Source organism: Lutra lutra, chromosome 6 (genome assembly GCF_902655055.1).
Source record: "Lutra lutra chromosome 6, mLutLut1.2, whole genome shotgun sequence".
NCBI lineage: Eukaryota > Metazoa > Chordata > Mammalia > Carnivora > Mustelidae > Lutra > Lutra lutra.
Genome location: NC_062283.1, coordinates 147,459,406 through 147,481,734, shown reverse-complemented (window position 1 = coordinate 147,481,734; position 22,329 = coordinate 147,459,406). Strand labels below are relative to the sequence as shown.

The following is a 22,329-nucleotide window of genomic DNA, read 5'->3' as shown; positions in this document are numbered from 1 at the left end:
ACATGCAACAATTATTTCATTATGATTTGCGTGCTGTTTACAATTATTTAGCGGCATCTGTTTGCTAATATAAATGCCTTAGCAAGAAAAGTTGGGATTGTTTCCAGTAAACCAAATCATTGTAATGAATTACTACAAAAAGGGGTTGACCTCTTTCCTTCTAAAACTTTACCTAAGTTTTCAAAAAGAATGAAATTTTTTTAAAAATTCTAATATATGTTGTTATAATGTTTACAATCTAATACTTCTAGAATGTACTGGTTTATGTTTAGACTCAACCTGTCAACAGTAACTAAATTTGGAAATATCATATATTAGCTATACTAAGATCAAGTAATTATTTTCAAAGATTGATACCATCTGGAGGAAATTAATAATCCATTAATTCCCTCTTGCAATCATGGCTTCATATTTTCTGTTTTGTGTTGCCTGTTTATTGTTAATGATTCAAAATGTTATAAATAATGGAACCTAATGCAGCCACAGTTCCAGTGTTATATAAACCTAAAACATGGGCTTGCGTGTGTGGCTTGTGGAAGCGCTGTCCTTGTGCCTTAGGTTTATTTTTAATTTCTGGAGGAATTCAGAACTTCAGTACATGCCGAGGAGATCAAATGGAGATGTATGGTTTGGCTTCCAAATCTTACCTAATTTTATGCCATTTTAAGCATCTTTCCATGTTTTCCTCACTTCCCTCTAGTTTCTTGGTCACGCTAATTCATTGTTGCCTTTTGGAGCTTCGTTTTTTTGCTTCCTTTTGTTTCGTTTCATTTGGGAAACATTCTCTGCCTGACCAACATTGGATTAAGCTTTTACCAGAGTGCCCCAGACTTCGTTATCTCCCCATTAGACAGAATTCCCTGAGGGCAAAAACTGTGTATCCCATCCCCACATCAAGCAAGGGAAGCCACACTGAGCAGTCTCCCCGTTAACTGTGTGTTGAACTTGCGCTCATAAAGCAGGTAGACAACAGTATGAGGATGCGTACTAGCACAGTTGAATAGAAAAGTACTACTTTGTAAACCGAAGCATTAAGGGAAATTAGAAAGTGAGTGGGGGGGATCAGCTCCCTGGAGTTTTATTCAAACAGCTTCCTGAAAGGGGAAAATGAAGATAAGTAGGAAGAATTTTGCACAGAGGGACACGAGCGAGCGTAAGGGGAAAGGGGGCTCCGTTCTGAAGCTGTGAAGAGAATGACCTGGGAAGGATTTGGGAATGGCGATTCGGAAGATACATCCTGTGGGACAAGGAGCCCTATGGAGAGCTCCGAAAATAAGAAGGAAAACCAGAGGTCTTAAAACATTGACTTTGGGGGGCACCTGGGTGGCTCAGTGGGTTAAAGCCTCTGCCTTCAGCTCAGGTCATGATCTCAGGGTCCTGGGATCGAGCCCCACATCGGGCTCTCTGCTCGGCAGGGAGCCTGCTTCCCCCTCTGCCTCTCTGCCTACTTGTGATCTCTGTCTGTCAAATAAATAAACAAAATCTTAAAAAAAAAACAAAACACATTGACTTTGGGTAATTAGTTCATGGTTTTGGCCAAGACCTACCGTGATGAGAGCTGCTTTAGAATAACATCGCTGAGGTGCGCTGATTGAATTGTGTTGGTGGTAGTGGTGAAAGTGGGAGGAAGATATGGTGCGGGTGCTCACTTAGATTTTCTCCAGACTGATGGCTAATGGGCCTGGATTTCAGACGATACCAGCACTTGAAGATGTAATCCATTTGCTGTGGAAAGCACTACGCTCTTGCTACTCTGTATTTTTACTCAACTATTTTTATAGCTCCTACTCTGTAGGCTCTCAAAAATAGTAAGTATATGTGCAAAATAAACAGGTCTGAAAACAGAGTGGCTGCTTCTTGAAATTTTCTTTTTCTCTAATGACAGTAAATAGGACAAGTTAACATATCAGTAGGGATGCCTTGACTTGATGGGAGCTGTCAAATGTTATTGAAAAGGCCTGGGTACCCACAACGAAAGGCCTAGCAAATAGTAGTTACCCACAACACACATGAAGTCAAGGCTTAGTTGTGATGCTGAAAGTATGTCCTTGGAATTGTTAGGTGTTGCATTCTGAGCACATATGAGAATTTAGAATATTTTGATGAGTATCATAACCCCAGGATACATAAAACCAGGTGGCTTTCTAGAAATAAAATTGTGCATTAATGACAAGAGAGCTTGCCCAGTCATGGTCAGGGGGTCGGACTTGGAACAAATGCTGAGGTTAGAGTTCTCTTGAATTCAGTTGCCATTTAATGTCACAGATGAGATACAGAATTACTGAATGTTAAAGAGGAAAAGGGAATTTTCTTCTCCTTTTATTTGTAACAAGTTTACTGTATGATTTTATATATTATTTTATTTAAAGCTTCTCTAAACAAGGGAAGCCATTTCATTTGTTCGGTATCTTTTCTCTATATGGAAGATATGAACGCACGAGACATGAACAGCCTTGAGACCCACTACACTGACCTCAAAGACTTCCTTAGATGGTCTCCAAACTCCTCGGATGGTGGCTTGTATTGCACCCTGAGATAATTGCCCTTTTGTCTTCAGCCTCATAGGACTATGACCTCCTGAGACAAAGGGCTGTGGCTTATTGGCTTTGAAGTGCCACCCATAGGACAGTGTCTGGCATGGGGCACTTCAAGAGAATTAGCAGAAGGGTTTGATGACAATGGTTCAAAAATGTAGGCTTGAATAAAGAGTCTTTACCTTGGCGATGTTCATGCTGAAATACTGGGACTTGTACGAGCAAGCTCACAGAGCCTCCGCCACCCCTTTTTGTGCAGCAAAGTGGACAGAATAAAATAGTGAGATCATGAGCAGAAGGAGCAAGAAGAAATTGGAAGTAGTGGTAAATGAGCTTGGCCGGGTTCTGCCAACGCCTTAAGAGGATTCTGATTCCAAGCAGACTAATGGGTAAAGGAACTTACTTCAGGATTTTAAACTTGGCTGCTGGATGGAATTTCAAAGGTCACTCAACTGTTGAAGCTTATTTTAATTTCTTAACATTGAGTCTGTCAATTAGCATCTCGGATCAGGGGCCTCTCCAGCGACGGGGATTGCTCACTTGGCTAACTCCAGTAATGAACTCCCGGGACTTGCATAGGCTAAAGTGTTATCTCTAGCAATTCTGTGGGCAGGCGCCATGCTGGATTCTCCTTTGTCAATGGTGCATCTGGGCAATTAGTGGGTGATATAGATTAAATGAAAATGCATCTGGTTTCTGAGACTGTAGTCATTTGTCTATTTATTGTTGTTCTAACTAAAAGATATTTAAAGTGACAGTGTTAGGAAGACAGATTCGGGTTCCTTTGTGGCAAAGCTTTCCTCCTCTAATTATTTTTATCTAATCTAATGCTTTATTAAATTCCCAGGAGTCATAGTTGTTCCTGTACTGAGGGTTTGCAGAGAGCTTTAAAAGATTGCTAACTGGGGCAAAACATCTGTGTTACTGTTGCACAAATGAAATATTATAAAAACAACTTGTGAGTTTTCAAGGGTCAAGTGTTAGCTATATTCAAGGACTAACTTTGTCTCTCCAGTAAGCAAATTTTATTTTTATCCCCTCAATGATTTGTACTTAATATTTTTATTCTAACGTTTGCTGCTTTTCATTGCATTTCAGATGATTCTATTATCCCTAAATATATATTTCTATATAAGTTTGCTTTTCATTGGGGTGAGTGGAGAAACCAGCTGTGCAAGGTAACTCAGCATTCATTTCCCATGCTCTGTAGTTTTGCAATTCCAGTCTCTTCTGTTGACCTGGAAGGCTTTTTCTATCTCCATGCCCTGGAAACCTGATACTCCTTCATTTTTCTCTTTTTAAAGATTTTATCTATCTATCTATTTATTTATTTATTTATCAGAGAGAGAGAGAGAGAGAGAGAGAGAGAGAGAGAACACAAACAGAGGGAGCAGCAGGCAGAGGGAGAAGCAGCCTCCGGGCTGACCAGGGAGCCCAATGAGGTTCTCCATCTTGAGACCCTGAGATCATGACCTGAGCTGAAGACAGATGCTTAACCAGCTGAGCCACCCAGGCGTCCCACCTGATCCTCCTACAAATGCTACTGTCTGAATGAATTCTTTTCTGATTTCTTTTCTGATTTGCTCTCTGAATGTGATTTCGTCCTCCTCTGAGCCTGTATTAGTTATAAACTGCTGCATAGAATAATTACCCCCAAACTTCGTGGCTTTAAACATACACAGATGTTGTCTCGCACAGTTTCCGCAGGTCGGGAATTTGGGCACAGTTTGGCGGGATGGCTCTCGTGCAGGCTAGCTCATGAAGTTGTAGCCAGGGTGTCCCGTAGTAGCCCAAGGGCTTGTCTTGTGCCTGCGGGTCTGCTTCGGACATGACTGATGATCCCAGGTGGCTCTCAAGCCAGTGCTGGCTGATGGCAAGAGGCATGCCCCAGTTCCTTTCCGTGGAAGCTTCTCCATAAGATCACTGTGTCCTCACTACATGGCTGTCACTTTCCTCTGAGCAAGGGACCCAGGAAAGAGCACAGAGAAGCCACAGTGCTTTCTCAGACCTAGTCCTGGAAATCGCTCATTGTCATTTCCACACATCGCCTGTGGATGACTCGGCTCAGTCCGTTGAGAGGGAGGAGGTGGGGATGGCTATATCTGGAGGCTGCTTCCTGCAGAGCCGTCAGTATCTCTGACCTCGCTCATGTAATTTAAAATGTTCTATCCCATATTACAATTATGTGTATCCCTTTTCTACCCACTTCATTAGATTTTTATTTCCTTTGGAGTTTAGACTTGCTTCCTTATCTTTACATATCTTAAAAATTCTGGGACATTGCATTCAAGATGTGTCACATTCCACTGAGAAGTTGGAAACCACAGCCTCTTAATGGGTATAAATGAAGATATACCTGTGGTAAAGAAGTAGATAGAGACAGAGAAATAGATTTTGGCAGAGAGAGAGAGTGTGAGGGAGAGCAAATGAGGGAGGGGGAGAGAGAGAGTCCACACGGGCACACAAATGAGGTGGAGAGCAGATTAAGCTACACATTTGATCAGATAAATATGAAAACCTTGATGCTATTTTGTAGCTACCAGGGAGCTAATTTTATGAGCGTGTAAATGTTTGGACTACTTACTATGTAACAATATTCTGCTTTGTGTGATGTATATGAGTGGTTTGCCATACTTTTCACTAAGATTCCTTCAATTAGGCCTGATATTCTGTGAACAAAGGGCCTTCGGATCACTCCGTTAATAAAAGCAGGCAAGTCATTGCTTACGAGTAACTCTTCAAAACCATGCCTTCAGCCCACATCGTGTCTCCCTGTGCCGCCCACTTTGGGCTTCTATTCTCACCTTGTCCCGAAAGGGACCCAACTGCTCCTGCTCCCTGGTGGCTCCCACACCTGCCCCTGCACCCGCACCTGCCCCGGTGCCTGCCCCTGCCCTGGTTCCAGCACCTGTCCCGCTGCCGCACCTGCCCCACTTCCACACCTGCCCTGGCTCCTGCACCTGCCCCTACGCCCACACCTGTCCCGACGCCTACACCTGCCCTGGCTACTGCACACACAGAGAGTGCCATTCCTGCTGCCCGTGGGCAGAGTCATGTGCCCAGGGCTGCATCTGCAGGAAGGCTTCGGTCAAGGGCAGCTGATGTGCCTGATGGAGGAGAGCCTGCTCCAGATGGAACCAGAGCCACATGTACAGACCTGCAGTTTTAAAACATTTTTTCATATTACCCTGTTTGCTACATTATGGTTTCTATGAAATACCTGAATTATACTAAAAGTTTTGACTTTACAAAATAATAATAACTCTTCCGTAATGTCAAGTGCAGCATTTATAATTCCTTTTCCATATGATTGAGAACTTTATTTAACCTTTGATTAACTGCTCTGTAGCCTGGCCTCTTGGGGTAAAACCATCTTCTAGATTGATCAGTTAACATTTATATGTAATTTGAGCAAAGGGCAACAGAGGAATGTCCGGAGGGACAAAGACCCAAGAGAAGAGGAGTCCTGGCAGGTTTTCCTCAGAAACATCACTCCTTGCCCATTTCTAGAACCATCGGCACACCCCAGTGTGCTTCCTGAGTGACTCATACCTGAGTTATTAAAATGACCTCCAAATAGTTCTCACGCCTGCCAATTTGTTCTCCTCCACACGTCCCTCAGAGTCAGACTTGCGAAAACATCACTCCCTTCCCATCCTCAGAAGCCTCAGTGAGTCCCAGGACCTAGAGGCCTGTCTCCTTGCATCCCCCTGCCACTGTCCACAAAACTGTCCACGTCTTCTCTTTCCCAGACACATCCTCTCAGCCAGCCCAAATGACAGCTCTTCTGTCCCAAGAATTTCTTTTCACGTCTATGTTTCCTGCCCTGCCCAGAATCCACGTTTGTCTCCAGGCACCCCACGTCGATCCTTCCATCCCCTTAAATTCAGCTCAGGTTCCCTAACCCTGATGCATACTCGTCTGCTGTCCTCCTAACTTCTGTGGCGCCAGAGTTTGACGACCACACAGACCTCCTTTTGATACCCGCTCCACACACATGGGGGTCCCGGACTTGGGCCTCAGACGGTGTTGTGTTTCCCCAACACTTACAACACTTAACACGCTGCTGTGTTCCACGTGTGTTTATTAAGCGCCTACCTCAGCCCAAGTAGATGCTCGATAAGTAACTGAGTGAAAAATACAAGGATGGGAGCAGAGAAGTTAGGAAATGAGAGGGTTTTGTTCCTCGGTCACTGGTGTGGTCAGTGGCTGTTGATGACATAATTGCCACACGCTCACCGCTGAATCTGGTGAGACCTCGGTCGTGAAAGTGTTAATCGAGTGTTCCCTCCATCCCTTCGGGACTTTTCATTTACTGCTGACAGCCAAGAGCGCCATTTAGGAGACACTAGGAACAGAAGCGAAGACAGTGTTCGGAGCACATTAGGAGAGACCCTATGAGAGACAAATTCCAGGCCAAACTCCTCCAAGGTCGTCTCTTGAACTGGACCAGGATATTTGGAATTTTGTTTTGGATGTGAAGGCTGGTATGGTACTAAAGACTGGGTGACAAAGAGTTTGAGCCCAGGAGTAAGAACGGGAAGCCAGCTGGAGGCAGAGAGTGGAACGGGATGTGGGCAGGGGGGGGCACTTTATTTTAGGAGGCTGCAATGGAAAAACCTATGTGACGCTCCTAGCAAGGTACCTGACCCAAAGCAGTGATCATAAATCCTAGTTTTTCCTGCCTTCTTCTTACCTAGTGCTTAGGAAGTTAATTATGTGGTCCCTCCAGCCATGAAATGATTCTCACTCATTTTCTCAGATGATTCAGATGATTAATCCAATAATGTTTCTAGGGTTGTCATGCTTATCCCTCGCCCAACTTTCTCCTAAATACTACAAATATTCTTAATAGGAGATGAGTAATCTTATCTCAAAACTGTTTCAAGAAATCCAACGGGCTGGTAATTCTATCTGAATATATGCATCTACTGTCTACATCTATATCTGTAACAAATCTGTCCATCGACATACGCATTTTTTCTACATCTTTATTTTATATCTCTCCATATCGGTCTGTGTGTGTATATTTAAATTCACTGCATAAGGATAGTGATGGATGGTGAGAATTCCCGAGTGACTTATCTATACGTGCAACTCCGTACAATGCTCGTAAGTTTCTTTCTTTTCCATAGCGGTCGTGTAGAAACACGCATGTGGCTTCTCGGGTCACTGACACTCTAGCTTCTCGTGGTTGCATGGCGCACCCTGTGTCTAGGAAGGAGCCCTCCTTCGATGGACTTAACATGATCCTCTGTCCTCCCTTCCAGTGCTGAACACATTTTTATCTCTTGGGCCCTGTGCCCTTCATGTCTCGCTATTTGGTAAACCACCATTCCCTGGTGTTCATTTCAGCTCCTTTTTGTTCCAGGTAAACTTTCCCTAAAGCCCTTTCTGATGTCTCATATTTTTTGTAATAATAAGGGTCATTGATGTTAGCTGCTGTGACGGGTAAATCATAAGGGATCTCAGGTCCTGGTCACCTTGCACTTCTCAGTGCTGCCTTCATCACTGCCTTGTCCGTTTGCCATTAAAATCCCAGGGGGGGGGGAAATCCCAGAGGGGAGGACCACTGTCCCAGTGGACCAGCCAGATACCACGAGATTTCTCCCCTGCCCCGTGTGCAGTAGCCGCTCTTGCCTTCCTGATGATGATAACCAAGTAGTCCTGGCAGCTTGACCAGTTTCCTTCCCACCGAGATCTCAGTTCCAGGAGGCGGAAGTGGACTGGTGAGGCTGCAGTGGAATGCTCAGTACGGTTCCTCCTGAGTCCCCACGAGGACGTGCTCCTCTCTGTGGGAACCAGAGCCTGTGTTTCCACAGGGCCTGTGATCACTTCTATCGGTGGCTGTGTGTGTGTGTGTGTGTGTGTGTGTGTGTGTAGTAGAAGGAGGGGCAGATGGACTAATGTGTCCTTTACTTTGTTGCGTGTGTCCCTCCACACCCCATAGATGGGGTCTCTCGGACCTTTCCTAGTGTGGTGGGGCCCCTGGATCCACATAGGCTTTCCCTCACACCGTGGCCTCTCGTGTAATTACCATTTCTTTGTGATCTGTGCTAAATAGTAGGATGCCATCAGTACAGTAGAACCATTGATGTTCTGTCAGTCGTCTTCATGGTCTAAGGTTCTTCTGGACCATATTTTAACTGAAGGGCAAAACCATGAAGGTGTAGTGTTGTCCATACATGAAAGAGAACTCCCTTCCATTTTTCCTTAAGAGAGATGGGCAAGAACACACTTGCTGGGAGAGTGGCTGCACATTGACCGCGTACCTTCATGTCTCTCTGGGACACCATGGCAATAGTTCCTGGGCTGACTGCTTTGACTTTATAAGTTTTCTTTTTCTTCCTTCTGCAAGGTAATTGCTAAGCTTTCTTTTTAACCTTGTTGTATATAGGAACATTTTTATAAATGTTCTAATATTTTCTCCAGTGTTTCCTGGCATTGATAGCAGCTTAGGGATCTCTAAGGGCTTAGTCAACCATGTTGCTGAAAGCAGAATGGGGAGTATTTTTCACAGAACTTAGCTGTGAGGAGGAGGTAGAATGTGGCAGTTCAGTAGGGTCACCCAGAGTGAATAAGTTATGTGGGTCCTTGTGCACATGTGTACGTATGACTCTCGATAGAAATGGGACAGTGTTATGTTTTATCGTCTTCAAGCAGGACGTTATTAGAAGGGAAGGGGTTGAAAGTTCAGAACACAGTCAATGTCTAATTGAAAAAGGCTCTGGAAATGGGAATGATGGCCCTGAAAGGACATCAGTGGGTTCAGAGATGAGAAATAGAAGCACATAAAAACATTTATGGATGCTCTAACTCAGCTTAAGTTGACCATTGCCCTGTAGACCCATGCCATTAAAATACCAAGTTGGGTTTTTTTTTTTTTTTCACTTTGTTTTGTATTAGATATTGCTTTGAAATAAGTAGGAAAGCAGAATTTTGAAAACCTTTTAATTGTTAAGAAATTATATTCTAATAGTAATGTTAAATATCAGGTGTTTTGGGGAGGAGGGCTTTTGAAGAGCTCTTCCATGTGTTAAGAATCGTGTATGAAATAAAAAAATATTTTGTATTTTGTTGTCATTATATTGAGAATAGGTTTAATGTGATAAGCTCTAATGATTCTCTTGCTATTAAAATGGCCTTGAGGCTAATGTGGAATTAATATATTCCATTTGTCTCTTTGTTTGGTCATAAAATCATGTGGTCCAGTTGCAAGCAAAAATACATGATTATTTGGGGGGATTTTTTTCCATACAAAAAGCACTTTAAGGGAATGCAAATTTTTTAGAATTTACCTATATCAGTTTGTTAGTAAGCTCCTAACCTTAATTTAATAAATTGGGTATTTGGGTGGAGGAGTGACACAATAGACAAAAATCTTAAAGAAATGAATCTGTGGTAGATAATTTCTTTTTTTTTTTTTATAAAGATTTTTATTTTTTTGACAGACAGAGATCACAAGTAGGCCCAGTGGCAGGCAGAGAGAGAGAGGAGGAAGCAGGCTCCCCGCTGAGCAGAGAGCCCCATGTGGGGCTCGATCCCAGGACCCTGGGACCATGACCTGAGCCGAAAGCAGAGGCTTTAACCCACTGAGCCACCCAGGCGCCCCAATAATTTCTATTTTGGAATTTTATTTTTCTGCTTGCCAATGAAATATGAGTGACTCTTGAACGTACCTATTTTGGTACAACAATAGTTTTTCTTATGGCTTTAGGGAAGTTAATATTTTATATATCATTAAAATTAAATTCAAAGAACATTTATTTAAAACCTTACAATGCCTGGCACTACAAGAATATCAATGTGAAGTAAGCACAGTATCCACTTTCAACGAGCTCACAGTCCGTAAGAGCAGAAACATCACCAATGTGGTGATGTAATTATGGATTGGTAAAAATACATGCAAATGTCTGGGGTGATTTGTGGGTCAACTGCAAATTCTGAGGCTTCTAGAAGACTTCTGTAAAGAGGTATATCTGAGCTCGGGTTTAAACAGCTAATTGGTAAATATGTCATATTAAAAATTTAAATTTAGGAAAATCACTGTTTTAGATAGTTAATGAAGTACATCCAGTTTTTAAGATGTAGCTTTGATCGATCTGTACTCAGTGCTGAGCAGTGCAGATCTTTACACGGAGCAGAGCACGCCGTAAGCCACCCGGCACCATGACAAAGTGCGCTGAACACCTGCTGCCTTTCCACCCTCAGAAATACTAGAGGAAATGTCTGTCTTTTCCTCCGCAGGAGCCCTGTCCTGGTTTTCCAGTGCAACCACCGTCACGTGATTTGCTTAGATTGTTTCTACTTATATTGTGTGACAAGACTGAATGACCGGCAGTTCATCCCTGACCTTCAGCTCGGCTACTCTCTGCCTTGTGTGGGTAAGTCTGGCACTTTTTTTTTCTGCTCCATTTTTAATGCTAATTAAGAATGGGAGAATTGTGGATGCAAAACCATCTCCAATAAATTCAATCCCTGGATGAAGGGTTGAAAAGTCAAATATCTATTTGATCCCGGTTGTGCAAGAAACGTTTGGATCACAAAAAAATATAAAACCCTAAGGTAGGAAGGAATTATGTTGGCCTAGAAAATGCATCATCTGCACGGAAGTATGGGAAACAAATTGTAAAATATTATTCAGCCAATGTACACAAAGTATGTCTGTGGATTTACACCGCAAGCTCTAGATTACCCTGGATCTAGAGAAGCACTAGTCACATTTCTAAATTGGTACCCTTATTCGTAAAAATTGTGAGCACATACACAGGTGTATCAAAGAATGTATATTAAAAAATAAAGGAGATGAAAGCTGAAATATTTAATATTTTAAATTGTTTCATCTTTCAACATTGCAGAGCATTCTTTAATTGTATTACACTACTGTTGTTACATGTGTTTTTTTTTTAATTGAGGTGAAATTCACCTAACATACAACTAACCACTTAAAGTATACAATTCAGTGGAATTTCATGCTTTCACGATGTTATGCAATAATGATCACCTCTGTCTAGTTTCAAAACTTTTTTATTACCCCAGAAAAATGTTGTTACCCCACATTCATTAATAATCCCGCCTAATTTCCCCTTGCCCCCATCTCCTGGCAACCACTATGGTCTTCCTCTACAGATTTACCAATTCTAGATACTTCCTATAAGAGAAATCTTACAATATGTTACCTTTTGTGTCCTCGTTTCACCTCAAATAAGTTAATCCAAGTCACGGCATATACCTTTATGCCTTTTTATGACTGAGTAATATTCCCTTATAGAGACATACCTTGATCTGCTTCTCCATTTATTCATTGATGGACATTTGTGTTGTTTCTACCTTTTTGCTATTAGGAATAATCTGCTGTAAACATTTGTGTACTTGTTTCGGCGGAGATATGTTTTCATTTCTCTTAGATGTATACTGAGGAGTGCGATTGCTGGTTCACACGATAATGCCATGTTTAACCTTTTGAGGAACTACCAAACTATTTTCCATATCTGCTGTACTGTTTTGCATTCCTACCAGTAACTTATAGGGGTTTTTATTTCTTTATATCCTCTCCAACACTTGTTATTTTCCTGTTTTGTCCTGTTTGGTTTTTAATAACCATCCTATTAACTTTGAAGTTGCATGTCATTGTGGTTTTGATCTGCATTTCCCTAATGACCAGTGATGTTGACTGTTAGCTTACATGCTAATTTGCCATTTGTGTTACCTGTTTGGAGGACTATCACTTCAGGTCTTTACCTGTTTTTTAATTGGGTTATTTATCTTGTTGTTGAGGTATAAGAATTCTTTATGTATTCTGGATACTAGACACTTATCAGATACATGATTTGCAAGCACTTTTCCTATTCTGTAGGTTGTCTTTTTACTTTCATGATAATGTCCTTTAATACAGAGAAGTTTTTAATTTTGATGGGGTCCAATTAATCTCTTTTTTGTTGCTTATGCTTTGGTTTCAAAGGTAAGATTGTGTTGTCAAACCCGAGGTCATGAAGAATTACCGCATGTTTTCCTCTAATAGACTACCTCTTACTCTTAGGTCGTTGATACATTTTAATTATTGTTTTATATATGGAGTAAGATGGGGGTCCCTACCTCATTATAAATATATATATTTAATGATTGCAATGTAAGTAAATATGCTTCACTATTGAGAATTGTGGTTTGAAACTATGTGATTCCTTGATTCAATGGTCAGGCTTTAAGTTTAATTCATTTCAGTACTGACTTGTGATACTTATTTGTAATACTAGTTTTAATGTTGATCAAAGCTGAAAAATATACCTCAAAATTATTTGACATTTCCAAATGGAAGAAGCTAATTGCATTGTTGACTTTGTAAATTCTGACACTTGTTTTTCAATCGCATCTGCCAATAATGCAATGTTTTTAATTAAGATTCACATAATATATGTGTCAACATATTGTTAAGGAAAACTCACAGGAGGGCGTTGTGCTTTTATATTTTTAACAAAAGCATTTAAAAGTTAGTGTAACATTTACTTGTAGATCGAAAGATTCTGTTTTTAATGTTTTTCATGTGGTAGTTTTGTACTGATAAACTCTCTTTTTCACAAAACCATATATCATGGAAACATTTCTAAATATCCATCTTCATATCTTCTCACACTCAAGACACTTTTTAAAATCAGTTTATTTCTCACTTATTTTTAAATTTTAAACCTTTTGAATTCTAAGAAATTTCAAGTATACGAAGTAAAAAAAAAAAAAAATAGTGCAATGACTCCCCTTGTACACATTAGCCAGGCTTTCTAGTATAACAGGTTGTTCCAGGCTTTCCTTGTATTTCTTGCTAGCTTTTATTTTTTTCTTTGGAATCCTTTTATTTATTTATTTATTTATTTATTTTATTTATTTATTTTTTAATCCTTTTAAATACTTTTTGTGACTGTACCTCCTTCGTTGCTGGTTATTTAAGTCCTTCATAGAACCTTGCTTTATTTTTTTAGAGTGCCACTTACTACCAAGAACTTATCTTTCCTGACATCTATTTCTTTTCATGTTTAACAATAAGAAGAAGAAAGCTGCATATTTGTGTATTTGGTTATTAAAAGACAACAAATCTCGAATAGAGTAGCCCATTGTTATCTGCAGTTCTGGTGATTGAAGTTATCAAAAATATTTAAAGATACTTAAAATTGTTAATCTGTTGATCAAGAAGTATTTATAAAAACTAGTACATAGGCCTGTACTGCCCTCCACACATTAGCAATGTTGACTGTCACCCTACATTAAGGAAACACTGTGGGGCGAGTGTCCTGGGGGGTGTGATTTAAAACTCAGTGCACAGACACAGGTGCCATGCTCCATCCCCGTCATGGTGACCTGAGTGAATTGGCCTGACCACCAGTGGGGTCACACACTCCAGGATGAGCTAAACAATGACAATCATCTTGATGTGTATGTCTGTATCTTTGTGTGTGTGTGTGTCTGTGTGTCTGTTTGCAATATGTAGAAACAAAAAAATGACATATTTTCATGGAAAGGTTTTCTAGTCTTTGGAATTTAATAAACTTTGGAAATCAGGAAGAAGGAACATAGCAAATAACCACAAGCTGAGAGGAGTTAAAAACAACCTACTGACTTTCAACTATGTAGTAAACTTTCTACATGGTCTAATTAATTTTGATACTTGTTTCTTTAAATCTTCAACAGTGTTTTTTTTTCCTTTTTTTTCAACATTGTTTTAATATGTATCTTCAAAGGTGCTTATAACAAAATACAATTCAGCTTGTCACAATATTGTCATCTGTTATTTAGCCTTTTTTTAACTGTGGCTCAAATTAGAAGTATTCCTCATAGTATGTGAAAAGAGGCTTTCAGATGTTATTATAGATTTTTTTTTTATTTTGTAAAAACCAAACTGGATTATCCTGAATTCTTTCTCACCAGAGACTCTCTAAGAGTCTGTGTTTTAAGACTCTCACTGCCCCCTCAAGACACTCCCAGTTCATGACATGATGTATCCAGTATGCACACCAGGGTATGGTAAGTTCTGATATCAGCCTGTACATTAAGTCTTCATGAAGGCTAATTTTTTCATATTTTATATAAAATCTATATAAGCCCTACTATTTCCTCTCCATAAACCGATGAATAATTTTGCCCACATCCTGGGGTATACACAGAGAGTCAGAGAAGTCAAGTTCAAATCCTGGCTCTGAGACTCACCCCCTGTGTAATGTAGGGCAAGTTACTTATCCTTCGTAGGTCTTGGTTTTGCTTTAAGGTAAAAGGGAGACGCTACAATTGCACCTATTTTGTACATCGTTCTGTGGGTGAATTAAAATAATGCCATATAAAGTGACTCTGTGTTAAATAATGAAGACAGTGAGCGCATAACAAAGATTGGTTTTTGTTATTTGGATTGTCCTGTAAACATGCATTCCTACAGAAAATATATGCAATTTATTTGTGCATATATGTGTATATCCATGGAGGAACGTATGATGAGACATTCTTTAACGATAGGTTGATGTTTCCTGTGATTCAGTACATAAATCAATCATTAACCAAGCATTATTCACCTATCCATCTGGTTTGTTGTTGTTGTTGTCGTTGTTTTACTTTGCTTTACTTTGATTCATAGAGCATAGAACAAGACACATAAAATAAACTAAAATAAAACAAATAAAATAAAATAAAACAGAAATAGAAAATCAAGGCTTTTTAAACTGTAGATAAGAACAGCAGACTATCAGGAACAGATGACTGAACTCATACTGTTTCCATGGCACAGCCCTCTTTCTTGGTGGGGTTAATTAAAGTGTTATATCAACGGGAAAAGTTATATCAATGTCTATAAATCTTATAAATAAAACTTAATAAATCATAAATAGAATTTAATACTACGTATAAAAAGCAAAAATACTTGCTAATTCCATAATAGAACGAAAACCCGTATTGCAAGGTCAGCTTGTAATTACTCCAGCAAGGCTCAAATTCTACGCCAGATCCATTCAGCAAGAAGTGTGTTGCTGGTCACATTGATCATGGTTCGGTAGAACATTTCCTTGATGGCTCTTGCCTGACCTCAGTAGTCTTCTGTAGAAAGCCTGGATCTCAAAGGCCCCAGTATTATCTTTATCTTTGGTTTTGGGGGGATTTGCAGTGTTTTGGAAGCTTAGCTTGTGTGTATGTGTGTGTGTGTGTTCTTTTATTGTCCGTTGGCTTAGCCTGACTGGATATTGTTGATTTCTCTGAAGAGTTGTCCATTTATCTTACCACCATGGCAGTTTAAAATGTCTAGCCAACAGTGGGTTAAACCGCTGCCTTCGGCTCAGGTCATGATCTCAGGGTCCTGGGATCGAGCCCCGCATCGGGCTCTTTGCTCAGCGGGGAGCCTGCTTCCTCCTCTCTCTCTACCTGCCTCTCTGCCTGCTTGTGATCTCTGTCAAATAAATAAATAAAAAATCTTTAAAAAAAAAATAAAATGTCTAGCCAAATGGTTTCAGACCCTCATGGTGGCTACTAGCCATTTTTGGATTACAGTTTTTCCAAGAAAATTAATGCAAGATTTATTTAGATAATCAAGGGGCATGGTATTCCTAAGGCCACCATTTCCTCTTAAAGATAGAGTTCATTTCTAACCCTAAGAGATGGTTCTTCTGGCCCTGGAATCCAGAGCTTGACTTTTCTGGCCTCAGGGGTCTGCATGAAACTATAAATAGGACAGATTGATAAAAATACATATTTGAATTTGCTTGATGACTCTGTTCCTGCTTTGGGACCGGCCAAAGGACTTTTTGATGCTCACCAACAAGAACGATCCTCCTGTAGAATGGCATGGGTACTTTTCAGATCTAACGGGAAACAGGTGTCCATAGTTCATGCATAGCACTGTTCAAGATACTCTCCCACCCCGGGAGTTCAATGCAGCTGTGTAACCCTACCTTCCATCAGCCCATACAAGACAGCCTCTCCCCCAAATCCGTCTCTTACTGACTGCAGAGCCTGGGAAACAAACCATTCCCTAATGTCTAAATGGTGACATGATGAGGGAAAAAATGACATCAGTTTTCTGGGACTACAAACTTTACATGAAAGAATAGAAGCTCTAAGAAGAATTAGCAAACTATTTTTCGAACTACCCTGGCCCTGTCCATAAAAAAAAAAAAAAAAAAAAAAAACTGGATAGAGCATTTATTTCCATTGCTAAATGACCCACATACCCAATGTCTTGCTAAATGGTGTCTATGCAAATTCACCATTTCTATATAAATGTCTAATACCTCTCACCACCAAATCATAAATGTTCTTCTTTTCCATAATCTAGTCTTTCAAGCCTCTTTCAAGATCATTAAACTAAACCCCTTCCAAGCTCAATTTCAGATATATACATTGTTCAAGATATGGATGGCCAACAATGAACCATCCTTTTTCATTGTCATAGTTAGAATGATGAACAATTGAAACTGGTTTAAAACCCTTTTAGGTACCTAATTCCTTTGTGTGAGCCTCTCATTTGGCCAGAAATTTTGTCATGCTTTGTAAGACTGGGATGCCAAATTGTATTGCCCTGGGAGTAAAAAGTAAGTAATGACTAGAACTGTTACCAGGTACTTAATGTGTGTACGGTACCTCTCTGAGTGCTTTCATATATATATCCATTCATTCCCCAGGCCCCCTGGAATGGGTGTTGCCATTTTTCTAGTTTTATAGATGAAGCACTTGAGGCTCACAGGGCTAATTAATGTACAGATAATAGTGCAGTTAGCAAATCACAGAGCTGGTGTTCAGTGCCAACTAGTTGTGGCTCTAGGATGTATCTTCTTAATCACCATATGAATAGAGAAGCCTGTAAACCCCAGTTAAAGTACTAGACCTTTGAAAGTTCTGTGGAAAAGAATGTCAAACAAGTATCTAATTGTCTAGCACATTTTCCATAGTTAAATCAACAGTGAACTTGAACTGTTCTAATTTCACAGAGGAAGAAGGAAAGCCTTAATCCAACTAAGTGCCCAGGACCCAGAAGAATAGAGCCGAGGTTTCCATCCAGCGGTGGTTGACTCCAAGGCTCTACATTCTCTCCACTCTCCCACCTGCTCCTCTCTGGGCAGTGGTTCTCAACCCTAGATGTACATTCCAGTAACATGAAATGCCTCAGGCCAATTAGAAGAATCTCGGGGATAGCTCCCAGTATTTGTTTGAGGCTGGGGCTTAAGAGTCTGTGACTACTGTGGGGGTGAGCATTCTACAAGCAATAAAGTATTTTCAGTGGCATACCATAACATTAATAAGTAAAAATTACTCCCTCTGCCCTTGCCCATTTTGTCCATGCATGATCTGATTTGCTAGTCAGCATAGGTTTTTCAATAAACGTCAATGGAGTTGAAAATAAGATCAGCAGACACAGCCCAAATGACCTATTTCCAGAGCCTCTGAGAAGCTCTTGCATGAAGCTCCAGGCTTTGGGAGAAACTTTGTAATTATTTTGAAATGTTTGCTGTCTTTTTTCTCTACCTGCTACTATGAGGATTCGATCTAGAAATTATTTTGAAATGCCAAAGCACTGTTTGCTTCTGCTCTGAAGACTGAGTGTCACTCACACAAATTTGATGGAGCTTTATTAATTTAGGTCGATTTATTTTGGAGTGTGCTCTAGAATTAAATGAAAACTGGAGAACATATTTACCCCTGGTCCATTAGGAGCCCTGACAACACAGATTTCCTGTAGCCTTGGGGTGTCTGAGGGAATAGTTCCTCATTTCTCTGTGACATGCCACTGCCATGGCCGGTGCATCCCTCCCTCTGTCCTCAGTGGTTTGCATTTCTCTTTTGTTTTGTTTTGTTTTGTTTACTCTTCTCTCCCAAGCTCACATTTTCTAAAATTCCAATTTCCATTTAACTCAGAATGACATTTCCTTTCTACCTAATATGTCCAGTCACCAGTGGCCGTCCGTTAGGGTCGTTTGCATCTTTGTGGGCATCATAAAGCACAAGGCAGATAGTCCTGGGCCGTTGGAGATACAGAGCCCTTCTTGGTGCCTCCACAGTCAAGAAGACTGGTTTCTGGACAGCAGGTCAGGGAGCTAAACATAAAACCTGAAATAATTGTTTTTGGCTTTTTGAGCATTAACTCTCCCAAATACACACAAATAATCAAATCACCATAATTTCTAAAAAACACACTGAAAAGAACACTACATCAAAAACTAATGAAGTACTGAATGGCGACTAATGTAACGTAATAAAAGTAAATAACCCAAAAAATAAATTAAAAGATGGGTCACCAGGGGCACCTGGGTGGCTCAGTTGGTTAAGCGTCTGCCTTCACTCAGGGCACGATCCCAGGGTTCTGGGACTGAGCCCAGATTCTGGCTCCCTGCTCTGCGGGAAGCCTGCTTCTCCCTCTCCCACTCCCTCTGCTGTGTTCCCTCTCTTGCTGTCTCTGTCTGTCAAATAAATAAATAAAATCTTTAAAAAAAAAAAAAAAAGATGGGTTACCAAAGAAGATATGCCCCAAATCAATACACACAAAAAATTTAACATAATTAGTTACTAAACAATTGCTAATTTAAAGCATAAAATATAATGTGGGAAGGACACACACTCAAAACAGGTAGGGATGTAAAATCATATATTTCTAAAAAGCAATTTGGCAATGTATAGTATGAGCTGAAAAATAGCAATAAGCTCCATAGAAACCTATTTACACACACATTCTCTGTATGTCTGACTCTGAAATATATAGCTTGCTCTCTCCCTAGCTTCTAGATCTTGAGCAATTGTGGTAGATACCGTGGAGATGCCAGCGCCAGGACTTAGGAAGCTGACGAGTTTGGAGTCCAGACCTCATCTTCTTTCTGCCTCAAAATTAACTGAAATTAAATCAAATTTGCTAATTTCCAGAGATTAATGCTAAACTTCTTTTTAGTTTCTTTTGGAGGGGGTGCATGATTTAGCAACTCTGACAGTTTTCCTTTGATTTGAATGTACTAAAGTCAGGATCACAGTATAACTTTCTTAAAGTCACAGAATCAAGGTTTATATCCACTCATGTCCTGATCCAGTATGGGTTGCCTGGGGAGACCCCTGCCCCATGGCATCATTCTGGGACTCAGAGTCTGACGTTTGCCACCCAGTGCTTCTGTCACCCCCAGGGGCCTCTGAATCCTGCTGACCGTCTGCCTCCAGGCCAGCTGGCAAAGGCAGAGAGGGTGTGAGCATCATGATGAAGTCTGTAGAGACCAGGTCTGGAGATGGAGTTCATCGTCTCTTCCCAGATTCTTCATACCAGAACTCGGTCACACAGCCCTACCTGGCCACATGGGGTGTGTGTGTGTGCGCGCGCGCACGCGTGTGTGTGTGTGTATGTGCGCGAATGTGCACATGTAGGGGAATGGGGGAATAGGGTCTGGCTGAGTGCCCAGAAGGAAAAGCAAATAGGACTGCACACACATAGCGGTCTGTAATGCTGGTGGAGAGGATGGTGAAGCACACAGTTACTGAATGATTTTTTCTTCCACTTTCCTCTCCCCTCCTGCAGCAGGAACAACACTCAGTCAAGGTAGCTTTATCGTAAGGAGTGCCTGGTCTATGGACAAGGACCAGAGAAAGAGCTGTAGACAGAATTGGTGGTGTCCAGGAGCTCATTCTAGCTAGATCAGCAAGCACTGTCTTCACGGTCATCCGTTTGACCTTGGAAATGCCTGCTTCAGCGAGGACAGTAGACTTCCGCTGTTGTTTGGTGTGTGTGTGTCTTTAGGGTTGTACGGTTGAAGGGATTCTATGCACTGACTGGAAATAGCCCCAGCAGGATTGCTCCCTTTATCTTTAGGAGGAAGCCCATGTCCAAGGAAACTATGTCCTTGGTTCCTACTTGGCTTGGGTTTTTACTTTCCAAGCTGCCTTTCATCTTCTCTTGCATCTCATTAAGTGGTTAAAAATAAAATAACATTTTAGAAAAACAGAAGTAAGGTGGGAATGCTTTCCATAGACAGCAGAGAAAGCAAAAATAATTTCTTTCTACCTACTTCCACCTTGCACTGTTAAGAAGAACATTCTACCTTTGTTTTATAGGGGTAAAAGCAAACTATTTTTTAAGTATAAATTTATTACTTATCCAAAGAGTTCTAGAAAAATGCCTCTAAGTCCTTAAGAGAGTGACAAGGATTGTTCAAAACGGCTGTCTCTAGGCTTTCTTCTTCTTTTTATTAAAATGTATAGATCCCGATTCCTCTGCCTGGCCTTGTTGGCAGTCAGCACAACTTCTGAGTCTGTGCACTTGGTATTATCAGTCCAGAGAGTGCTCTTCTGAGGCTCCAAGGAGTATAACCATATCAATAGAATATTAATTGGCTTTTAAGTATATCATTTTAAATGGCTTGATGTGTTCTTAAATTTATCATGAGACATGCATACGCAACAGTGTTTACCCACATTTATACTGTCATGGATTTGTACAGTTGTAGGGAACCTCTGGGACCACCTCCCAGATCAGCAAACTAGCACCCCAGCATCCCAGAAGCCTTCAGCTGTTCTTCCCTGTCACAGCCTCCTCTCTCCTGCCTAGATGCACCTATTACCTTGACTTCTGTAATACTCATTCCCTTACTTTTCCTCATAGCATCACCCCCTATGGACACACATCCCTAAAAAATGACAGATAATTGCCCACTTTTAACTTTCAAGTGGATGCTTGAAAGGTTTTGCCAAATTTCCTTCACAAGAAGCATCTAAATTCCACTTATACCCCCAGTCAGAAAACCCTGACTGTATGTGCAAAGTGTTCCACTATTCAGGATTTCCATTCTTCTCTTTGACATATATATACATATATATGTGTATGTATGTATATATATATATATATATATAAAATTTTTTTTTTACTAACCATACTAGATAGTGGGTGTGTTTATGTTTCTCTTCCTCATCTCTGTTGCTATCTGCTGTGAGAATTTTTATTCCCTTTTTCACCAGATAAATTGCGAGTTTGCAATCAGAGGTATAAAAGTAAATAATAACAGGGACCCTGGAGAGTTACTTGGGCGAGTAAGATCAATTTTATTGCAGTTTGGTGAGAATAAGAGTCTTCTATCCATACTGTGAATTTTAAACAGCACAGCTCGCTGTGTTCAGGGTTCTCCTCCATTTGTCGGTAATTCTGTGTGCCCTGTCAACAGCCCGGCATGACGGTTCTTGGAGGCCACGCCTCAACTGTCCCAAGGTTTATATAGGAGCATTTCAGTTGCTGAGAACCATCGAGAAAGCTGGTGAGAGCTGCCAGAGAGGCTCGCAGCACCGTCTAGTGTTACAGATGCAGGGACCAAACCCTCCGCGTGCTCTCTAGTGTCTTAGGAAATGAGGAGGGTGCTGGCTGGTGAAGAGCTGCAGATTTCTGGAGTGAGCCACAACTTCATTCTGAAGAAATCAGGGCCATTGGTGGCCTCTCACTCAGGAAATCCTAAGTCTAGTTGAGACAGAAATTTCTTTGGATGTTAAGTCCACGATTCCTCATTGAGACAGCTGTTGCTTTCCTCCGTGACTTGCCCCCTCTGCATCATCACCCACAGTGCTAGCCTCAGTGCCCCCCGGTGCTGTGCTCAGTTCTGTATGTTAACTTTGGTCACACATGGGTGTGCACATGCACACACAGACACACACGCACCTGTGTACATGCACGCACGCACACGCAGAAACTATGATAAAACTTTGTTCTTCCTTACTGTGTGATGTCTTGTATTAGTGAAACTTCATGCATAGAAATTGCTGTGAGCTGGTGACCTCCAAATATCTTTGAAATAATTAATAATGTGCTTAGAGGGGTTGATTT

The 22,329-nt window shown here is 40.8% G+C and overlaps 1 protein-coding gene across 6 annotated transcripts in view; it reads left to right on the top strand.

Moving 5' to 3' along the window:
* The window catches only part of PRKN (parkin RBR E3 ubiquitin protein ligase), a 1,375,032-nt gene that overhangs the window by 934,640 nt on the left and 418,063 nt on the right, over nt 1-22,329 (top strand). For all 6 annotated transcript variants that reach the window (XR_007128111.1, XM_047733473.1, XM_047733472.1 and 3 more), the window contains one exon: nt 10,782-10,918. Coding sequence is in view for 5 of the 6 variants with exons in the window: in XM_047733473.1 (XP_047589429.1) it covers nt 10,782-10,918 (137 nt within the window). In the remaining variant the exon portion in view is untranslated. The remainder of the gene's footprint in view (nt 1-10,781; nt 10,919-22,329) is intronic.